The sequence below is a fragment of the Talpa occidentalis genome, unplaced genomic scaffold (genome assembly GCF_014898055.3).
Source record: "Talpa occidentalis isolate TD23 unplaced genomic scaffold, MPIMG_talOcc4v2.1 talOcc4.3, whole genome shotgun sequence".
Taxonomy (NCBI): domain Eukaryota; kingdom Metazoa; phylum Chordata; class Mammalia; order Eulipotyphla; family Talpidae; genus Talpa; species Talpa occidentalis.
In genome coordinates, this window is record NW_023603184.1 from 90,956,218 (window position 1) to 90,975,395 (window position 19,178).

General features: G+C 41.9%; 1 protein-coding gene across 5 annotated transcripts in view; it reads right to left on the reverse strand.

Annotated features, from left to right (window-relative positions):
• The window catches only part of ACVR1 (activin A receptor type 1), a 131,587-nt gene that overhangs the window by 30,102 nt on the left and 82,307 nt on the right, over window positions 1–19,178 (reverse strand). For all 5 annotated transcript variants that reach the window (XM_037523367.2, XM_054699741.1, XM_037523368.2 and 2 more), the window contains 3 exons: window positions 7,245–7,508; window positions 4,547–4,758; window positions 530–629 (listed from right to left, as the gene is read on the reverse strand). In XM_037523367.2, the coding sequence (XP_037379264.1) occupies window positions 530–629; window positions 4,547–4,758; window positions 7,245–7,508 (576 nt within the window). The remainder of the gene's footprint in view (window positions 1–529; window positions 630–4,546; window positions 4,759–7,244; window positions 7,509–19,178) is intronic.

The window sequence follows — 19,178 nt, forward strand, 5'->3', positions numbered from 1 at the left end:
TGTGATTACATCTACATATAAATGTGCTCATATATGGGAAAATATGAGAGGCCACAGAGAAATGTATATAGATGGTGTTTAAATAAAGCAGTTATAAAGTTAGCTTTGGTACAGTTGGTTTCATTATTTTGAAAGGCAGGAAAAGAGAGTGATTACAGGATTGCAAAAAACACGCCTATTGTCCAAAAGTCTACTTACCTCTAATCTTTCAATATAGAGAGTTAGGAGCAACCATGTTAATTCAGTTTTCAAGCACGCCTATCACCCCAAAGAGTCTACTTGTAAATGAGAGCTTTTGACTGACTAGGCATTCTCTATCCTAACTAGTGACACATTCCTCTGATAAGAACTTCAACAAGTTCAGGTGCTCCGACGGGAGTCACACCACATACATAAACCACATGGCTACTACATAGCTTCTGACATTTAACACGCAGCAGACAAGAAGAAGCAGGGTTTTCAAATTCCCCACATTTAGAACCACAACTTATAGTGCAGACAGCCCAGCAAGAAAAGGGGAAAAAATTACCAACACACTCCAACAGCGTAATCTGACGAGCCACTGTTCTTTGTACCAGAAAGGGAAGACCAGAGCCACTTCCTGATGTGCACGAATGATCCAGTAAGTCCTGTGGTTTAAAATAAGGGGGAAACAAAACAATAAGGAAAGGTCCCAGTTCAGAGTGTGAGCATGCATGTCGCTGACCTTGCACAGATGTGTGCGTGAAAGCCTCCCTGCACAAAGGATTTGCTTTATTTTCTAGGAAGACCAGAAGCTAGCCCCAATACATAAATTTTCCTGAGGGATTAGTCCTTTCTTGCACCAGGAGTTTTAGAACAAAATAAATAATGAAATAAGTTGAGCGGATGAATCAGAAGAGGCAAATCAGAAAGACAGTACAAATGCTAAGCACAGGGGAGCAACAGAAAGATGAAGAAATGGAGCAAAAAGGGGAAAAGGCCTTCAATTCCATCAGCTGCTGTAATTTACCACCTTCCGCTCTGCTCTTAAATATCTAAGGATCCACCTCTGTTGGTATAGCAACTAAGGAACTCCAGTAAGGAATAAACAAACTAGGAATAAGGAGCAAGCACCTCTAATGTTGTTTGCACTGGAGAGCTACCAGTGGGGGATACTCAGCAGAGAGGGCCTACCTGGATGGAGTTCCTTTTTAGGTGGGTGAGGAACATAACAGTCACAAAATTGACACCTATGCGTCATTTCTTGATGTGAATTAATCACAAATTAGAGGGAAAAAATAAAACTTTCATTAAAAATAGAAAACCATACCCTACATCTACCGTCAAAAAAGGGGGACATATTATGAAAAAGATTCCCAGTTAGTTCATTTAAAATTTTTTTCTTCTTTTTCTCAGTACAAGCATAGACGTCTTTTAGTATTAAGAATGGATTGTCTATCGTTCTGCAGCGGGGAAGAAGGGAGTAGGATCAAAACAGGGGTGGGAAGAGCACAAGGGACTATAGTGATGGTTCACGGTGGAATTGGTGGTGGGAATTTCACGGAGACTATAACCGAGATGAGAAAAAGCATACATTGTACAAAAATGAAGAATGATGTATAAAATAGACATAAAATTAAAAAAAAGAATGATTGTCTATAACAAAACATCACTGTGCCCATGGTGATGGTAAGGCTGCAGGAGTGTTGAGCTACTGTTAGGGGGGAAAGGATGTCCTGAGTTAATCCCATACAGGCTTTGTGGACCCCACCCCCACTCCAGACTAAAGCCATCAAGACATTGGGAAAGACAAATCCCATCACCACCAAAGGGAGGGTGGCTGGGACCTGAGGGTGGAGTTGGGCAGCCAGTTTGGATATAAAAACCAAACACGTGGGCCTTGGCCTCTCGCTGGCTCACGATCGCTCACCTCCTGGCTTCACCGCTCCTGGCTGGCGGCCAACTGAGAGCGCCATTTTGGGATTCCTAATCGGCGGATCAGGTAGGACTCATTTAAAACTTTGTCTCCCACTTTTCTCCCAGAGCTGTACATTTCCTCATTTCCCCTTCCCTTGTAAATAAACCTTTTATGAACCTTTCACGTGTGCCTGCAGTAGAACATTGATAAGTCCTTTTAAGCGCGCGGGTGAGGACCCACAGTCAGGCACCCCGTTTTGTATCGGGGTTGCTCTACAACACTACCATTTCCCAAAGCTTGTCCTCTCCCAAACATTTTAGCTGGCCAGTTAGCGCAATACATTGATTTGTTTGAATTTCATCTTCTTTTGCTTCCTCTGAGCACCACTGAGAAATACTGCTGATCAGCAAAATTATCAAATGGAAGAAATTTAGAATCCTTAAAAATCACAAAATGGATAATCAACAAGAAACTGAATGTAGATGAAAGTTTCAAATCTCCCTAACCATTCTCTTTTGCCATTCTTCTTTCTCTTCAATTTTTTTTTTTTTTTGAGAGACTCAGTCTGAAAATTAAATTAATGCGCTGTTCTTTCATAATATATAATTCTGGGTCTACACCAAGTTCAGAGACTTGAAAGAGAGGAAGAAGGGGCCCCCTAAGACTAACATCTACATCAACTTCTGGATCACAGAGACTTCTTTTTTATTGTAGGAGGACTATCTGCTAAGGTTTGCCTTGCTGAATCATAGACACGAACCTATTCAATAATCAAGTACGTAAACCAATACTGATGATTTGTTTTAAACAGTATTCTTTACTGTGTGGTTATATCATGATACACTATGATCTAACATGGCCAAATTACACTGGCGTATACTCCATTCCATTTTCAAAATTACAGAAGCTATTTAAACAGTAATTTACACTGGACAGTCCTAGCATTGCCCGTGGAAATTAGTTATGTTAGCCATTTTGAGGAATGAAGTTCTGACTAATCTATTTTAGAATCTTGCTTTGCCTGTGTCAAAATTCAGTCTCATGTCTTTCTGTGAACTCAATAAATTCACTTAATCTTCCTTAAAACTTAAAATCAGCTCTAAAGTACATTTCTACCATTAAAAAAAAAAAGCATTTCTCTGCTTTTGGAAACAGAAATGTCCTTGCATCTTCTTTTCTCAGTTTTGCTATGCCACAAACAGGCAGGTTAAAGGAAGGTACACATGGTTGCTTCCCCTTTTTTCAAACCAAAAAGAACCCTTGAGCAGAGGCCCAGTAATGGAGAAGGGGGGAGGACGGGGTATTTCCTTGACTCTATCAGTCACCACCAAATGTAGCGGCCCGCCCGGGGCTGATTCAGGTGTTCCACCTGGACTTTCAGGACTGGTAGGGCAAGTGTCCAGCAAGAGGGGAACTGAGGGGCAGGATTAATTACAGAACTACCACACTTTTAAGCTCCTTATCTAGTAGACCAGGACTCAACACTGGCGATCTATGTGATACATGTCACAGCATGAAATAACATGAAATCATTTAGAAAGTTCTTGTCTTGATTTATCTTTGAACTCATCAGATTGTGACAAGGACAGAGTCTTGATTTGGTACTGGCAGGTCTTTAGCACCTCTCCTGCACTCCCTGATCTCTGCCTTTTCCAGAGTCGGCATCAAACTCAGTACACTATCCCTTTAGAATGGTATTACTTTTCTCTTTAGCACTTTATGGTAAAGTTTAAAGTTTCTTTAAAATTAACACTTGACAGTTTTAAGAAGTATAAAAAAAAAAAAGGAAGACAGTCATTTTTTAAATGTGATTTCATCATTTTAAAATCTGCAAGAGTAATTTTTAAAGGTGTGAATACAATGATTTATAACCCCGTGCTTTCCATTAGGGTAGCTACTAGCCATATGTTGATACTGAGAAATGAAATGTTGCTGGTCTGAAGTGATAAACACTCTAAGCGCAAAATACACACCAGATTTTGAAAACTTAGTTCAAAAAAAAAAAAAAACCACAAAACTATTTCATTAATTATGTTTATATGTTGAAATGTTATGTGTATGTTAAATACATTGCTAAAATTAAAATTACCTGGGGTTTTTTGTAAATTTTTCCTTTAAGGTGGGTAGTAAAAAATTTTAAATTTCCTGTGTGGTACACACATTTCTATTGGCCCACACTGGCTCTACCAAATAACTGCACTCCACAAGGGGGCAGCACAGGAGCATGAAAAATTTAATAGCTGCTTTTTTGGATGTCAAATTTTAAAGTCTTCAATAACAGGGTGTTAAATTAATCTAAAGAAAGTAATTTTTAATATTAAGCAAAAGCACTGAAATGGCACTTATACTGCTAAAATTAGAGTACCATAAACTCCAAGTAACCCCAAATGATAGGCAACTATTCTCTATTCCTTTTTACTTCCCAAAGAAAAATAACTTCCAAGTAGCTACTAAAATAAATTCAGAACACCATTTAATGAAATGTCAGTCTAAAATCAGTGTCCTCACATAGGAGAGACTAGCCAGGTACCAGCATGTTTGCTGAGGACTAAGTGACCAGCGGTATCTGTACACACTGCCCAGTTATTGGTTAGCAACTGATGCTTGAAATAAGGCATCTTCAGCCATCTACACAATGCCTACAATTCCCAGCAGTCACAAACTCACTGCTAAAGTGCTGTCTCCAACATTGGTGGTGATGAGCCCTTCGATGGTGCCATATTCCACATCTCTGGGATTGAGTCGTTCCTGGTTGCGCCTCTTAAATTTTCGGAGAGCAACTCCCAGTAGGCAAGCTAGAAGGCATACTGCAAACACTACGGACAGAATAATGAGGCCGACCTCCAAGTGAAAATTCTGTGTTCCAGGAAAGGATTTCCCTGGAGATGAGGGGAAAAAAAATAATTGGCTATAAGCATCATTGTTTACTTATTATGGAAGCATAACCAATATCCTAATTAAGTTGTTCCTGATCCTGACCACAGAGTCTCACAAGTCACAAAGTGTTAAAACTAAAATACTTCCTAACACCTGGCTGATGGCACAGTCTTTTAACCATGATTCATTTAGACACAAGTGGAGTTTGAAAACTGCCACTGAGAACCAACCATATTAATGCATATATGTGAAACTGCTTTTAAAATATATTGTACTGGGCCTCCCCTGGTGGCGCAGTGGTTGAGCGCTGGGCTGCAAAGCTGCCCGCAGCCTTCGCAGCAGCGGTTCAATCCCCGGCCACCGGCGAGGGTCCCACATGGCGCGACAGACCTCTCCTGCCATGCCCGCTGCTCCCCTCAGCAGTGTATTTCGTCAGTCTGCCTGTTCTGTCCCCCACTCTGGCTCTGGTGAATCCTCTCACCCTCCTGTGCTTCTGACTGTACCCAGTGCTTGTATAAATAAACAAATAAATAAATAAATAAGTTTTAAAAAAAAAAAATAAAAAAAAAATAAAATATATTGTACTATACAAATCTCTGGTACTTCATTTTTTTACTTGAATTTGATCTAGAAGGATATTTATGATCAAGCCCTTATAGGCAGACATTATGTTGTGCTATTTTTGTGAGAAATTGCGATCCGAGTTAAAACCAATGTATCTATCCAATCTCTCATCTCGTCAATGTATCTTGGATGTGCATTGCTGAATTCTCACTGGTCTCTTTACATCATGATTTCTGCCTAGGAACCTATTTGGTTCATCTGTTCCTTTACTTACTTAATATTCATTCACTCAAAACATTCACTTAACAATTCATTCACTCTCCTAATCACTCATTCACTCTGTTCACACATTATTTTGCCCATTTAAACATTTACTTAACACTCACATGTCACTCAAGCAAATATTCAAATACTTTCCAGTTGTCCAGTGAGCTAAATCAAAAGTGAAGATCCATAATTAAAAGATCCCCAAACAATAATCGTCTCTGAATTGCCCACCCCTTCAGGACACCAGGTCACTCAGCACAGTTCTCCACCCATTTGTCTTAGTCTTTTCCACATTCCTCACTCCTTCAACCATCTTATCTCAAACTTAAGTTTCTTTGCATATTTGTTTTAACTTCCCAAATCCAAATGAATCAATGGCTTGACAGGTAACACTACACAGTACATACTGTTTGTACTATAAAGTGTAAAACTAATTATATACAACATTAAATTATAGTTTGCTTAATTAAATTAAATCCCTTCAGTTAAAAAAAACACAAATTTTCTATTATAACTCAGAATCTAGCAGAGGGTTCTGCCAATTAAGAGCTTTTCAAACTGCACATGTAATCTGTGTGTCAATCGAGACATTTCTTCATGTCCGTCTACTCTAGAAATAACAATTTAACACATGAAGTTCAAGAGTAAAATTTATTCCATCAAATACCCTTTCAACTACTTGAATACTTGATCTCTCTTTTTAAGATCTTCTTTTGTTATTAAATCCTATTCGTGGATCAGAATTAAACCTTTTCTATATGCCTTGAGGTCACCACCGTAACTTCAAAAATTGCTGTTAACATGACCCTGTGTCAGTAATTTTTCATTTTCAGTCTCCTCCCTTGCTGGCTGATCTTTGTGGCATTGGCTGTACCTATCAGTCTTTTTTGCTCCACTTTTTGGGTTGTTTCTTCCTTCTGAGTACAAAATTGATAGCTACACCTATTAAAAATGTGCTGGTAGACAGAAAGTAATTTGACCTGGAGTGAATCTACATTAATATTTGTGGGGTCTTTGTGATATGATTTAGGGCTCATTGGATGGGAGAAGAATTTCAGAGGAAGACCAATTTTCACAGGACATGGCATCCATATCAAGTACAATATGGAGAAGATTCCACAAAATCAACAAAGTTCATGAGAAATCTCATCTATCTGCAAGTTGAAGTTATAAATCGCTAGAAGTCAAATATGGGACATCAGGCTAGTGAGTCTTCATCTTCTTCCTCAAAAGGAAGAAAAGGAATTGGCATTCCATTTAGGTACTGAAGTCTTATGTTACATATTCCTCCTTTACACACTCGAAAGAGAAATGAGTATTTAAGCAGAATTATTTCATAACATATGATTGACTCCATAACAGAAAAGGGTACTGGAAGCTGTTCACCTGCTTAAGACACCCAAGAGGAATCTGGTCAGCCAAGCCAACCCTAAGGGGGTCACCATCATGCTCAACTTTCTGAAAAATATCCATCCTTCTCAAATGTCAAAAGATCATGCCTTTCTCTTCCTTACATAGAACTATCTTCCTTGGTACCACTGCCTCTGGTTTAAAGAGGAGAAGGAAAGCCTCGTGGCTACTCCCATCTTTCACCTACACTGAATCAGGACAACACTAACAAAACTCTTGATCTAGAAAAAGAAAAGTCCATGGGAACCTTTAGTGGGCAGCTGAGCCGTGATGTTCCTGTTACACCAGTCCCCTTGGCAGCATTCCACAGCTTGGCCAGGCGACGGCGGAGTCTTGCAAGTCATCTTGCCCTGCTCATAAACCTGGAAGCAGCCCTTCTGGTACACATGGAAGCCATCATTTATGCTCAGCGAGGAAAAGCATTGTTGGCCTTCACAGTGGTCCTCGTTCCCACAGGAGAGTCCTTCACACACACACATGTAAAGTTTAGGGTTTACCTTGGGCTTCTCATCTGTAAAGAGAGAGAGGAAGAGAGCAAAGTTTACTACATGGGATGTGGCCCCACTGGGGGAATAATACAGTTTCTCCAAGACCATTACAGACACATTAACCAAACAGAAGATAGGATAGAGCTAGGCATCACCACTGGCCATGATGATCATTCTGTTACCTTGTATCTCTCACTTGACCATCGCCAAATAATAACCTCTCAATATGTGTATGTATTTGCATAAGCTGTGTACACTATGATCCTAGCTAGCCAAAGACTGCTCATTACCTGTCCAGAGGCTTCTGAAAATGAACTTCTCCCACTGTGGTTTTCAGGTTACTCTCATAGTTTAATGGACTCACATCCCAGTCTTTGCATCAAATTAAAATGGTTTACTCAAACATAGTGCTTACCATCTCTCGTTTATGTAAAAAAACAAAAATGGCTCCTAAATGTATGGCAGTTGTTAGCTAACACCAGTTCCTACTGGCTCTATTCAGCTCTCCATCAACTAGTCACGAAAGCTGACCTTCCTGTTTTTATTTAACTGCTTCTGAAATATACTCAGTCAATAAGAATTTACAAGGCTATCCGTCTATTCAAATCCATATTATCGATATTATCTATTAGATGCCTAATATCTCAACAGTAGTAACACTAATGTTTTTATGTTGGTTACCACGGGAGTTCATAGTTTCTTTAACCTTTCCAACTGGCAGGAAAAATGTTGCAATTGATTATTGAAGATAAAGGCACAAGGAGGGGCCCTCCTGGTGGTGTAGGGGTTCAAGACACAGCACTATCAAGCTATTGCCAGCCACTGCAGCACAAGTTTGATCCTGGGACGGCCAGGGAGCTAGCCACATAGCACTGCAGACCTCTCCTGCCTTCCCAGCTGCTCCCCTCAGCAGTATATTTCAGTAGATCTGCCTGTTCTGCTCCCAACTCTCTCTGGTGAATCCTCTCACCCCCTGCAACTCTGGCTTATACCCCAGTTCTTGTATTCAGAAATAAATAAATCTTTTTTAAAAAAAAAGGCACAAGGAAACGGAAGGAATAAAACAGTGTCTGAACAGTAAGGTAACAGGTGGAACTCAGGAGAAGCCCACACCTTCTGGGTCCAAGGTGCAATGGAAAGAGGAAGAAATGTATCTTCAGGGAAGAACACCGTGCCCCATCTCCTGACTGTTTCTTTCTTAAAACACTCATTTGCAGTTTCATTTTCCAAATCGCTCTTTTCTCCCTTCCTTGTTCAAATTAGTTCAGACTTGCTGGTTCCAACAGTTTCCATAAGTGGGGAAGTAAAGTGAAGATGGATGCAAACAGCCAAGTCCCAGAGGCCACTGATGATTTAGCCAAGGCCACTTTCACCAAAGCACTGTTCACATAAGAAAATCCCTCTTTCTGGGTTCCCTCTAACAGCACAGACAAGCTGCCTTCGAATCCTTGAACCCACTGGGAGATAACTCCTTCTTTCTTAAAATAACAGATCGGATGGCTGTGCTTTCAAGAGGAGACCTTAAGGTAAGGTCTTTGAATATGTCAGGTTCATTTACACAGATCTATGTGGGAGTGTGTAGAGATGTGGGATATTTCAAAAAGAGAAAAGCATTCTTAATCTCTCTTCTTCCCTCTTCAAAGAAGTGAAAAATAGTTCACTGCCCACTGGACTGTGGGTGCCTCGTCCCACAGAGTAAATGCATGCAGACACACAGACACAAGCTTTCTATTTATAATTGACTGGCTAGTTCTTTTGAAAACCACAAGGGGCTCATCCAAGAGCAAAGACATGCCTGAAAGCAGAAAATCCAAAATAGCCGTTGACAGTGTATGTATGTCACCAGTCTCACCCCCGAGAATCAAAAGTTCTCAGACATTTTTAATGAGCAAAAAATTTAATGAGCTAGAAGAGTCTTTATTTTCCTTGCCTAGAGAAAACCAAGAGAAATTCCAGCACCAATCTATTTCCATGAGGATGAGAAACATATATATCTATTGACATCATCCAGCAGAAAGTTTACACTTGCCAAAACCAGTTGATAGATAGTATTTCTAGGGAGTCTAGACATGCTTGACACTCAAATGGCAAAAGGCTGGGCTGAGGGTTGCCAGCCATGCTGCCCAACAGGTGATGGTACTTGCAGAGAGAAATGAATGGGCGGGGTGGGAGGGGGACTGATGGAGTCCTATTGATTCACGATCTACAGCAGGGAATTTAAAAAATGGTACTTTAAAACTATGCAACACTGTGACTGATAAAAATTTGAAAAACAAAAATATTTTAAAACCCTAAATTTTTTTAGTCATGATATGGATACATACCTAACTCATCAAATCCTACCTTCCTTTGGAAGCAGGATTAGGGATAATGGGTTACTATTGGGATGTAGGGGTAAAATGAAAATAAAATAGGTTGGTAACGCTTCATGGACAATAATGGATTGGTTTAAATGAATTACTCAACTCAAAGTACCTACAGTCCTCTAGAACATGAAGGGCTCATTCATTACCAATCCTATGAAAATGGATAACAGGGTAACTAAGAATGGCACCTTATGATTATAGTAAAATACCAGATTTTTAAAAAATAATGTCATAAAAAATAACTAACAATCTCTCTTAATGTGCTCTCAGAGTGAACTGTGCTTTTAAAGTTCTAGCCCAGGGCCTCCCCGGTGGCGCAGCGGTTGAGCGCTGGGTTACGAAGCTGCGCTCAGCCTCTGCAGCGCCGGTTCGATCCCCGGCTGCTCCCCGGCCACCTGAGGAGGGTCCCACATGGCGCGCAGACCTCTCCTGCCGCCCGCTGCTCCCCTCAGCAGTGTACTTCGGTCCTTCTGCCTGCTCTGCTCCCAGCTCTGCTCTGGTGAATTCTCTCACCTCCCGCGCTTCTGACTGTACCCAGTGCATGTATAAAAACAAAACAAACAAAAAAATAAAATAAATAAATAAAGCATGCCTCTAAAAAAAAAAAAAAAATAAAGTTCTAGCCCAAACTGAACTCTAGGTCCACAAACCCAAGAAAGGACACTGTCTTTCCAAAGTTTCTAGTTTTTGACAGGGAACAGTCTGACAGATGTTTGGACTCTAAGAGAAGTTTGCCAGAGCTAAGCAGCCTCAAGAAAGTACCATGTTTTGTAAAATTCAAAACTCACTATACCCGGGCCTCCCTTGGCGGCGCAGGCAGTGCCACACTGTGAAGCTGTCTGCAGCCTCTGCAGCGCGGGTTCAATCCCAGCCGGCTGGCAGGGGTCCCACATGGCGAGACAGACCTCTCCAGTCTCACCCACTGCTCCCCTCAGCAGTGTATTTCGTCGGTCTTCCTGTTCTGTTCCCGGCTGTCTGGTGAATCCTCTCACCCTCCTGTGCATCTGGCCTGTACCCCAGTTCTTGCATAAAATAAACAAATGTTAAAAAAAAAAAAAACTCACTATACCCAATTATTCGGAGTCCACAGGCACAATGGGGTACAGATCTTAATCAGATCTTTATTCTTTATGGCCATAAACCAAGTCAAAGGGATTCATTTGTAAAATAATACCCTTCCTTGAATCTTTATATCCCTCCTACAGGTACATACAGATAATCAGGAGTTGACTTCAATTTGGTTACTCTTTCCAGTAAGGTGTCCAAAACTAGGGTTTTCACATCCTCCCTTCTAGAATCAGATGAGGGGGAAAATGACATAAGAAAACTGTTAATACTATGTTCTATTAACTCAATCTCTGATGAAAAGTGCTCAGTCCAGCTAGTACCTAATGGAAAACTACAAAACCTTCACCACTTTCTCTCTGCTTTGCTTCTCAGCAACATTTCATCTTAATCTGTATATTCCCACATAATTAGCAAAGGCCTACTGTATTCATTTTTTATATATAGCCAAATATAAATGAAGATCCTAAATTCACAAGACTATAAGAATGGCCACACGCACCCACATGCACACCTGCGCATGCACACAGAAACACCCGTTAAATACCATATTGGTGATTTCAGTCAAAGAGTGGATTAGTCAGAGATGACAAAGGATTTTCTGAGCGAGGATTACCAATTCAACAAAGAAGGTTAAAAGCACAGTAGCAGCATTTCCAAGATCTTAATATCCACAATTTTAGTAATACAGCAGGTCCCCAAATGCCCAAGACTCAATTTTTAGTCAGGTCAAAATTTAGGAATAACAATAACTGTGGATCTGTGCTATTTTATTGGAGGCAGGCAAGGAAAGGTAGTGAGTGGAGGGGGTAAAATCACAAAACCCTTTTTGGGCCATCAGTAAAGTTCTGTGGCACTTAAGTTCTCAAAGTACTCTCTCCTCTCTCAGACATGATACACATCAAGGCAACACAGCAGGAAACAGCAGGGAATGGATCACCACCTTCGGGGCTGGTTCCCATCAGCTCAGACAGGAAGCACCATATCTGATATGAAGATTTTGCACTTGCCTGTGCAAACAACCAGGAAGTGCCCTGGCAGAAGCACCAAGTCTATTCCACCTAATTGACATTCATTTAAATAATTCAGCCATTTAAATGTCAAGCCAGAGGTATTCCCTCTCTGCGGAGCTCACCCACATTGTTTGTTCAAAAAGGCACCTCCCGGCATTACTCAGTGTTATGGCTGGCACCGGGTGCCCTTTGTATCAGCAGACCCAGGACTGTGAACTCACTCACAGCCTGTCTGCCTCTGACTGGGAGCAGCAGGAAGTTCGCAACACTGCCTGGGAGGATCCGGGGTGGGCTCCACAAACCAGAGGCTTGGAATCCCGGGGGTTCGCCACGGCCAAGTCTTTTAAAAGATTTTTCTTGTTCTGGGCGATACTCGCTCACCATCTGGACACACCTACTCTCAAAGCCTAATCTTAGACTGGCAGAGGAAAAGGCAGAGCAAAGAGCATCGCGGGCTTTTTAAGATTGCCCACAGTTTGGGGTAATCTTTGCCTCATAGTAAAAGTCTACACGCTTACACTGTAAAGTGGCACTGGAGCAACCTAGGCACTGTGCACCGACCTATGATGACCTCCCTCCCATCTGCCCAGTCACATACTGCACATGATGCTTTAAGGCAAGACATTTAAACTAATTATCATTCTAAAAGGCACACAATTCCCCACAGTTCCCACTAAAACCTTTGACATAAATGACAAATAAGAAAATGCGACAAGCAAGCCAGCCTCTAGCTAAGATCTCAGGAGTCAGCAAAAGGAGGGAGCTGAATTTCCTAGAGGCTCACCTCAAAGCAGAACAAATAACAATGCAGTTATCACACTATTGTTATCAAAGTTCAACAGCTCTGAACTATATAGGCTAAAAACGAACCCCAAACATTCCTGGACTCCTTCCAACAGCATAAGCGACCCATTCATTTGAAATGGCAGCTTGTATTAGGCTTATAGACGTGGGAGTCCTTCCATCATCTCCTAATCCAAGAGTGCAGTTTGGCACCTCTCCAGAATCTGAAAGCATTTGAGATCTCTGGCATTAAACAAAGGCTTAGGGAGGGATTTTGTAATGCTAGGTATCACTGCCAGCAAGCCTGCACCTAAGACAGAAACGCAAAGGTTCGTCCAAACTACCTAGTGAAGGGCACTGGCTGGTCTAACAAGAAGGCAGGCTATATTCTCAGGGATAAAATGCTCTCTATTAAATACTCAGTTAGGGAACCTGAATCGGATTTTTTTTTTTTTTTGGATCACAGAAACTGATACTTGGAAAGGCTGTAAAGCCAAGAAGAAACTGTGTGCTAGGATTGAAAGGAGAGAGGTATCCTGATGAGACTGCATCTAAGTTAGAATTTTAAAAAAAGTGGCTTTAGGAATTCCAAGATTTTGAACTCAGGGAGCCTCCAATGCAAATGTGTTTGTCCTCCAAGTGTCCCCTAACTCAGCAAATAGCATCTCCACTCACATGTTCAAGCCTGATTCTCCCTGGCTTCTATTATTCTCAAAATAGACACACAGTGGTTTACCTGCTCTACAAAAGCCCAGTTGATCTGATGTCTGGCTTCCTCTTCCACCTCCCCTCAGTTCACCTCAGTTCTTGGAAGGTCTCTTCCTCCTTCAAGAACTCAGCTCCCTTAGGTATGGAATTCCCTCCATATAGAATGCTTCCCACCCGCCCTGCCAACAACCCCTTCACCTACTTATCTTCCCCTCAGATCTCTTTACGTTTCCTAAAGACTCTGCCCCCACACACAAATTTAAAGTAGAATCACCTACACCCATATACTACTGGTGCCTATACACCTCCAAATCTTTACTCCAGACTGGGAGCACCATGAGGGTAGAACTTGGTCTCTTTTTGCTCACCATTACATACCCCACAGCTGCCTCAGTATTTGGCAGGAGGAGGTGCCTGCGGAGTATTTGCTTCAGAATGCATTTTCTCTTCACAGAAAGGACTGAGGGGTGGGAAGAGACATGAGGCTGGTTTTCAGAGCAGACTGAGCCTATAAAGTCTTTAAATGTCAGCAGAGATCTTAAGGCAAGGCTTAGTCACTGCGCCAGCATGTCTGTGCAAACCACTTCTTCCTAGACAAGCTCGCCATAGCGTCACATCTGTTCACCTACTCCAGCTTACAATTGTGGAAAATGAGCACTTCTTGTGGTATGGTAGGGGTTTTGTTTGTTTGTTAGAATAAAAAGGTAAAACACAAGAGTCCCTAGAATAAGGATTTATAATACATTCCTAGAACAGCAGGACTTTCAAGGGTGGTTCTTCCTTGCATGATTGACTTGAGGACTTTGGCTACTGTGACACGATGGTGACTGGGATGACCAAACCCATTAAGGGCCTTGACTACAGTTTAGATGGTCAGGGCAGGAGCTGGCTATTTAACAGTGAAAAGATGGCCCTGGTCTTTGCTGCCATGTTTTTTTTCCTATCAGTGAAAATAATGGCACTTTCTGCAGGGAGTGTGGAAGAGGGAATTACATCATTTTCCCCTTCTTGCTTTGCTGAAGGTGATAAGGATTCCTAAGTCATCCTGCATTTGAACTACTGAAGCTGAGAGGGGGAAAAAAAAGTGCCATCTGTTTATTTTGTGTCTGGGCTGACTCCTTGTCTCTGAAATAATCCCTATAAATTAAACCTACTGCAGCAGCCACACCTTCTATTTCAAAGCCAAAAATTTGTCTGTGTTTAAGTGACTAACAAGTTAAAGAACCATTGTAGGGTCCTGACCTAAGACAATATTGGTCTGTCGTTTCTGTGCTTTTTGAGATTTCCTGACTGTAGCAAGGACTTGGCTTTAACATATGCACTCTGTCTGTGAAGCAACTCCTTAATGTGGAGGAAAATAATAACCCCTTTCTTCTTTTGATTCCAAATTTCTTGAATCCCTGCTTCAAAACCAACAAATGATTACAGGTCCTAGTGGAAATTACCCATCACGGGATTTTTTTTTTTTTTTTTAAGAGACCAGAAAATGCACACACTCTTCTTCACCCCCACATACTGACAATGGTGACGCTTCTGAAAAAGCTCTTCTAGGGAGAGTAACTACCACAGCCTGACGCAGGGGGAGAAATGTCCAAAGAATTATAAACATTTCAGAGAAGTCCTTCTTTGCTTAGATGCCGAAAAGGGTTAGTGACCACCTATGGTGTCATCTCCACATGTCTCAGACCAGGAGGTCTGGGCACTGCATGAGAGGGGGTGCCCCCAAGCTAACTAGGAAGCACCTGGCGACTCCAGGGAGAGCTTCCCACCTGGACTCTATTGAAAAATTTGATTTTGTAGGAAACCTTAAACAAGTGCTCTGGATGGTACAGGGCAGAGGAGAAAGAACTCTGGGGAGGCGTGAGTGCCCTATTTTCCCTTCGAACCTTCCCCCTTCTTTATTTTGTCTGTGGGATTCCAGGCCCAGGCCTCCAAGGTTGCCAATCCTTGCTCTGGTTATCATCGGCAATTCCTCACACACCCCCACACCCTTTCTAGAAGCTTTCAAACCACAGAGATAAACCCTTCAAAAGATGGGCAGGGCTCCAATTTGTTGAACAGTCTGAGAATACCAGCCTCTAGGTGGTATAGCACTCAAAGCTAAAGGTGAAAATGTCCAGAATCAGTTAAAAGATAATTTCTAGATTACTTTCCTTGCAGCCCAGATGAAGCCAATGTCATTAAGATATCCAAGGGTGAAGAACCAGGCACAGCTCAAACCTCTAATACTAGTCCTTCCCTATCCTTCAAATGCCCAATTCTTGTCCCAAGGCCCTTCCAAGTCCAGAACTCCATGGAAGGTTAATGAAGAAGGGAATGACATGACTTGAGTCCCATGAACGCATGTCTTGTGCATGTGTATTCCAGCCTTTGTAACTCAGTCTTTGCTTTCCACATCTCCTTTCCCCTATCAGTCTAAGTAATATGGTCCACAAGAATTTATCATCTCCCAAATCCAACACACTTAAGACTGGCCTATTAGTCATGGACTACAGATCCTACCATCCCCCATGAGACAGTTGAGTTTCTGTCATTTTGTACTTAATCTTTTTTTACCCTGAGTCCACAGAAGGCTCCAGGTATCTACACTCTGGATAGAAGCAGAAAGCATTTCTTCAGAGTGCTATGAAACAGAGCTGGCTTCTCAAACACAGATTCCTTTCCCTACAGCTTCTGTGCACAGCACACCATTCCCAGCTTCCACAATAATCTTGGGACTTGGCAGAAGAAAGGCAGCTAAAACTGAGCTATGTCACAAGGCCACTGACTGGGGAGCCAGAATATCTAAAGACAAACCAAGGCGTGAGCAAAAGGCCAGAGTTCCCACAGATTCCCGTTGGCTCCTGTAGCTGCAGCACAGCACTGATGGCCTAAAGATAACCCAAGTATCTACGAAGGGTCACTTTTAAATAGTAGCTGTAATACCACCAGTCATTTCAGAAGTATTTCCTTCCCGAGCTTGCTTCCATCCACATCGGCGTGCCAAGCATGCCCAACAATGGCAAGCCTGCTGAGGAGATACAAGCCCACAATGAAATGGAAGGCATCCCAAAGGGGAACAGACAGCTCCTAACATGCTGCGATTCTATTCTGTGCCCACATTTGAACTGCTGAGAAGAACAGTCTAGCAAAGAGACAACTTGTAGAAGTGATCTACTGACAATCATTGCAGATTAAAGAACAGGTAGAAAATTAGACGAAACAGTTAAACTCAATGCCTTCTTTTATAAAGCAGAGGCAGCATAAGCCATAGATGGCTACCATCCAGGAGTTGTGTTTTTTATTTATTTATTTTTTTAAGGAAAGCCTTTCCCTTCAAGAGAAAACTTACACTGCTTGGTTTACTGGACCACCCCCTGGTAGAGTGCTCGCTGTATGGAAGCTGCATGGAGTCTCCAGCAGATACTGTACATACAGCAGCCACCCCTGGCCACTAACCTGTGATGTGCCAAATGCCAAGTGCTCACGAAAGCCTGCTGTATTTTTTTCTTCTTTTTTAATGGCAGCACCAAAATTTCCCATATACTCGTAGGAACCATTAAACTCCTCTCAACCCCTCACCTATTCACCAAGTGAGTCCACACTGTCCAGAGTGGCAGCTGGCCAGGGCTGGTGTACGAGGGACAGGTGCTCAGTGGGCTATTTTCAGTTACCATCAGCTCACCCGGGAGCTGCACATGCTCAATCGGCAGGCAAGTTTTGGTTCCATTTCAAACGCGGGGCAGCCAAAAGACATACACCTTTCACAGCTGCCAGGGCAACCGGCTGCCCAGTGCTCCTCCCAAGACGGGAGCAATGAAAACAGTGTAACCTGGCCAGCCAACATGCCAGTGAGCAAGCTGTACCTCTCATTTCACTGCCTGGGTTATTCTGAGCTGGGCTTATTGACACTCCATGGCAACACAGGAACAAAGGGCCAGCAAGAGGGATTTAAATGTCTTGCAAAAGTTGCTAGAAAAGTCAGCAGCTCAGGCTTCTGCTTTCATAATAAAAGCAGCAGTGGGATTATTATTAGGTTTTTGTTGTTTGCCACTGTTGGTATTATTTGGGAACGACTGTAATCAAGGTCTGCTCTTTGAACAGAGGTTCTGTTTTTGTTTTGTTGTGTTGCCACCATTGAGTTGCTGTAGTTGGGATGGCTTTGAAAAGCACGTGGGCCTGTCTGCCCCAGCATTGCAAGAGGACTCATTTTTTCCCCTGTTTACCTTTATCTTAAATCTTGCCATACCTTATGATCCCCTCCCACGACACAACTCCTTCAAAACACAATCTTCTCAAGTAGCGCCACTGCCCTCAAGATACATGACAAACAACTCAGTTCAAGGCTTGGCTGGGTTAGTAGGACCTCTACCAATCCCTCCTTGAGATTCGTATTACTGGCTCTCTTGTCCCAAACTCAGGATAGTCTCTGAGAGCATGTGCTCTCTTTTCATCTCCTCAGCCTAGTCAGTCCCTTCATCTCAACATTACTTTTTCTATTACAATAATTGGCATTATTGTAGCCATAATGATTTATTCATTCATTGGTCAAATATTCATTGAACACCAGCTACAGCCATTCAGATACTGAAGATAAAACGACAAACTCCAAGTCACAGCCTCTCACGCTACGGGGCTTACTTTGCATGTATTTGTTGACTCCTCACAACCACCCAATTATGCATCTTGCTGCTACAGTAACAGGCCAGGTAATGGAAGTAACAAATGCAGAAGGTCAAAGGAAAACACTGGTTCACAACAGTGTTTGACTCTCTCTTGAGAAAGGCCCGATTCCAAAACATGGCCAACTGCCTTCCCTTCAGTAGATACACTTTGACTATCACTAGCAATGCCATGTAACTACCAAAAATTACCGACTTTTTGCAAAACCGATCCTGTGAAGTGTATGAACTAGGACATGGTGTTAAAGAGAAACCATGACTAAGTAACTCTACAGGGAATTTGCAAAATCATATGTCACAGGAGTCAAATTCTAAGCTGAACTGTGGGTATTTTTCCCCATCTATTCTGTCATTTACAACTTGCCTGAATAAATTAGATATTTTTCTCATTCAAACTGGACTAGTGTAGGTACCTGATTTCAGAAGATAAAATAAATGCAGAAAAAAAAAAAAAAAAAAAAAGGGAAGAGGCCATCCCCTTTTGAATTAAAAATACAGGCAGAGTTTTTTTTTTTGAAGGGGAATTTCACCACCTCCTCCCCAAGAGGAATTTCTCATTTATCCTCCTACTCCTTCTCTCCTTCCCAAATACAGATATCCTCAGAAAGTCCATGCTCGCTCTAACCCATAACAAGGAATTAGATGGAGCATTACATGGATCTAGGAAACACCCTGCTCCCAGAGCTCAGATTCAGCTGATTAGAATCAGGCAGCAGCTGTTCCAGTGTTGTGACCAAGGCTGAGAGGGTGCAAATGTAAACTTCCCTCTTCCTGTCAAATCACCGGCTTGAGGAGAAAGAGAGGAAGGTTGGACTATCTAATGCTGTAAAAAAAAAAAAAAAAAAAAGAAAAAAAGAAGAAGAAGAAGGTTCCAGGTCAGCTTTTTTGGGGAAAAAAATACCTATAGACCTTAGGTTAGTAGTTAGAACTTTTACCTCAGCACAGCAGGGACTTCTCAGCAATGGACTCTGGGAGGTAAAAGGAATTGTCTTTCCTAAACTATGGGTTATGGACCCTTTGTGAGTAGTGAAATTGGCTTAGTGGTTCAAGGCAAGGTTTCTTTCTTGTTAAGTGAAATAAAAGTGAACAGAATAAAA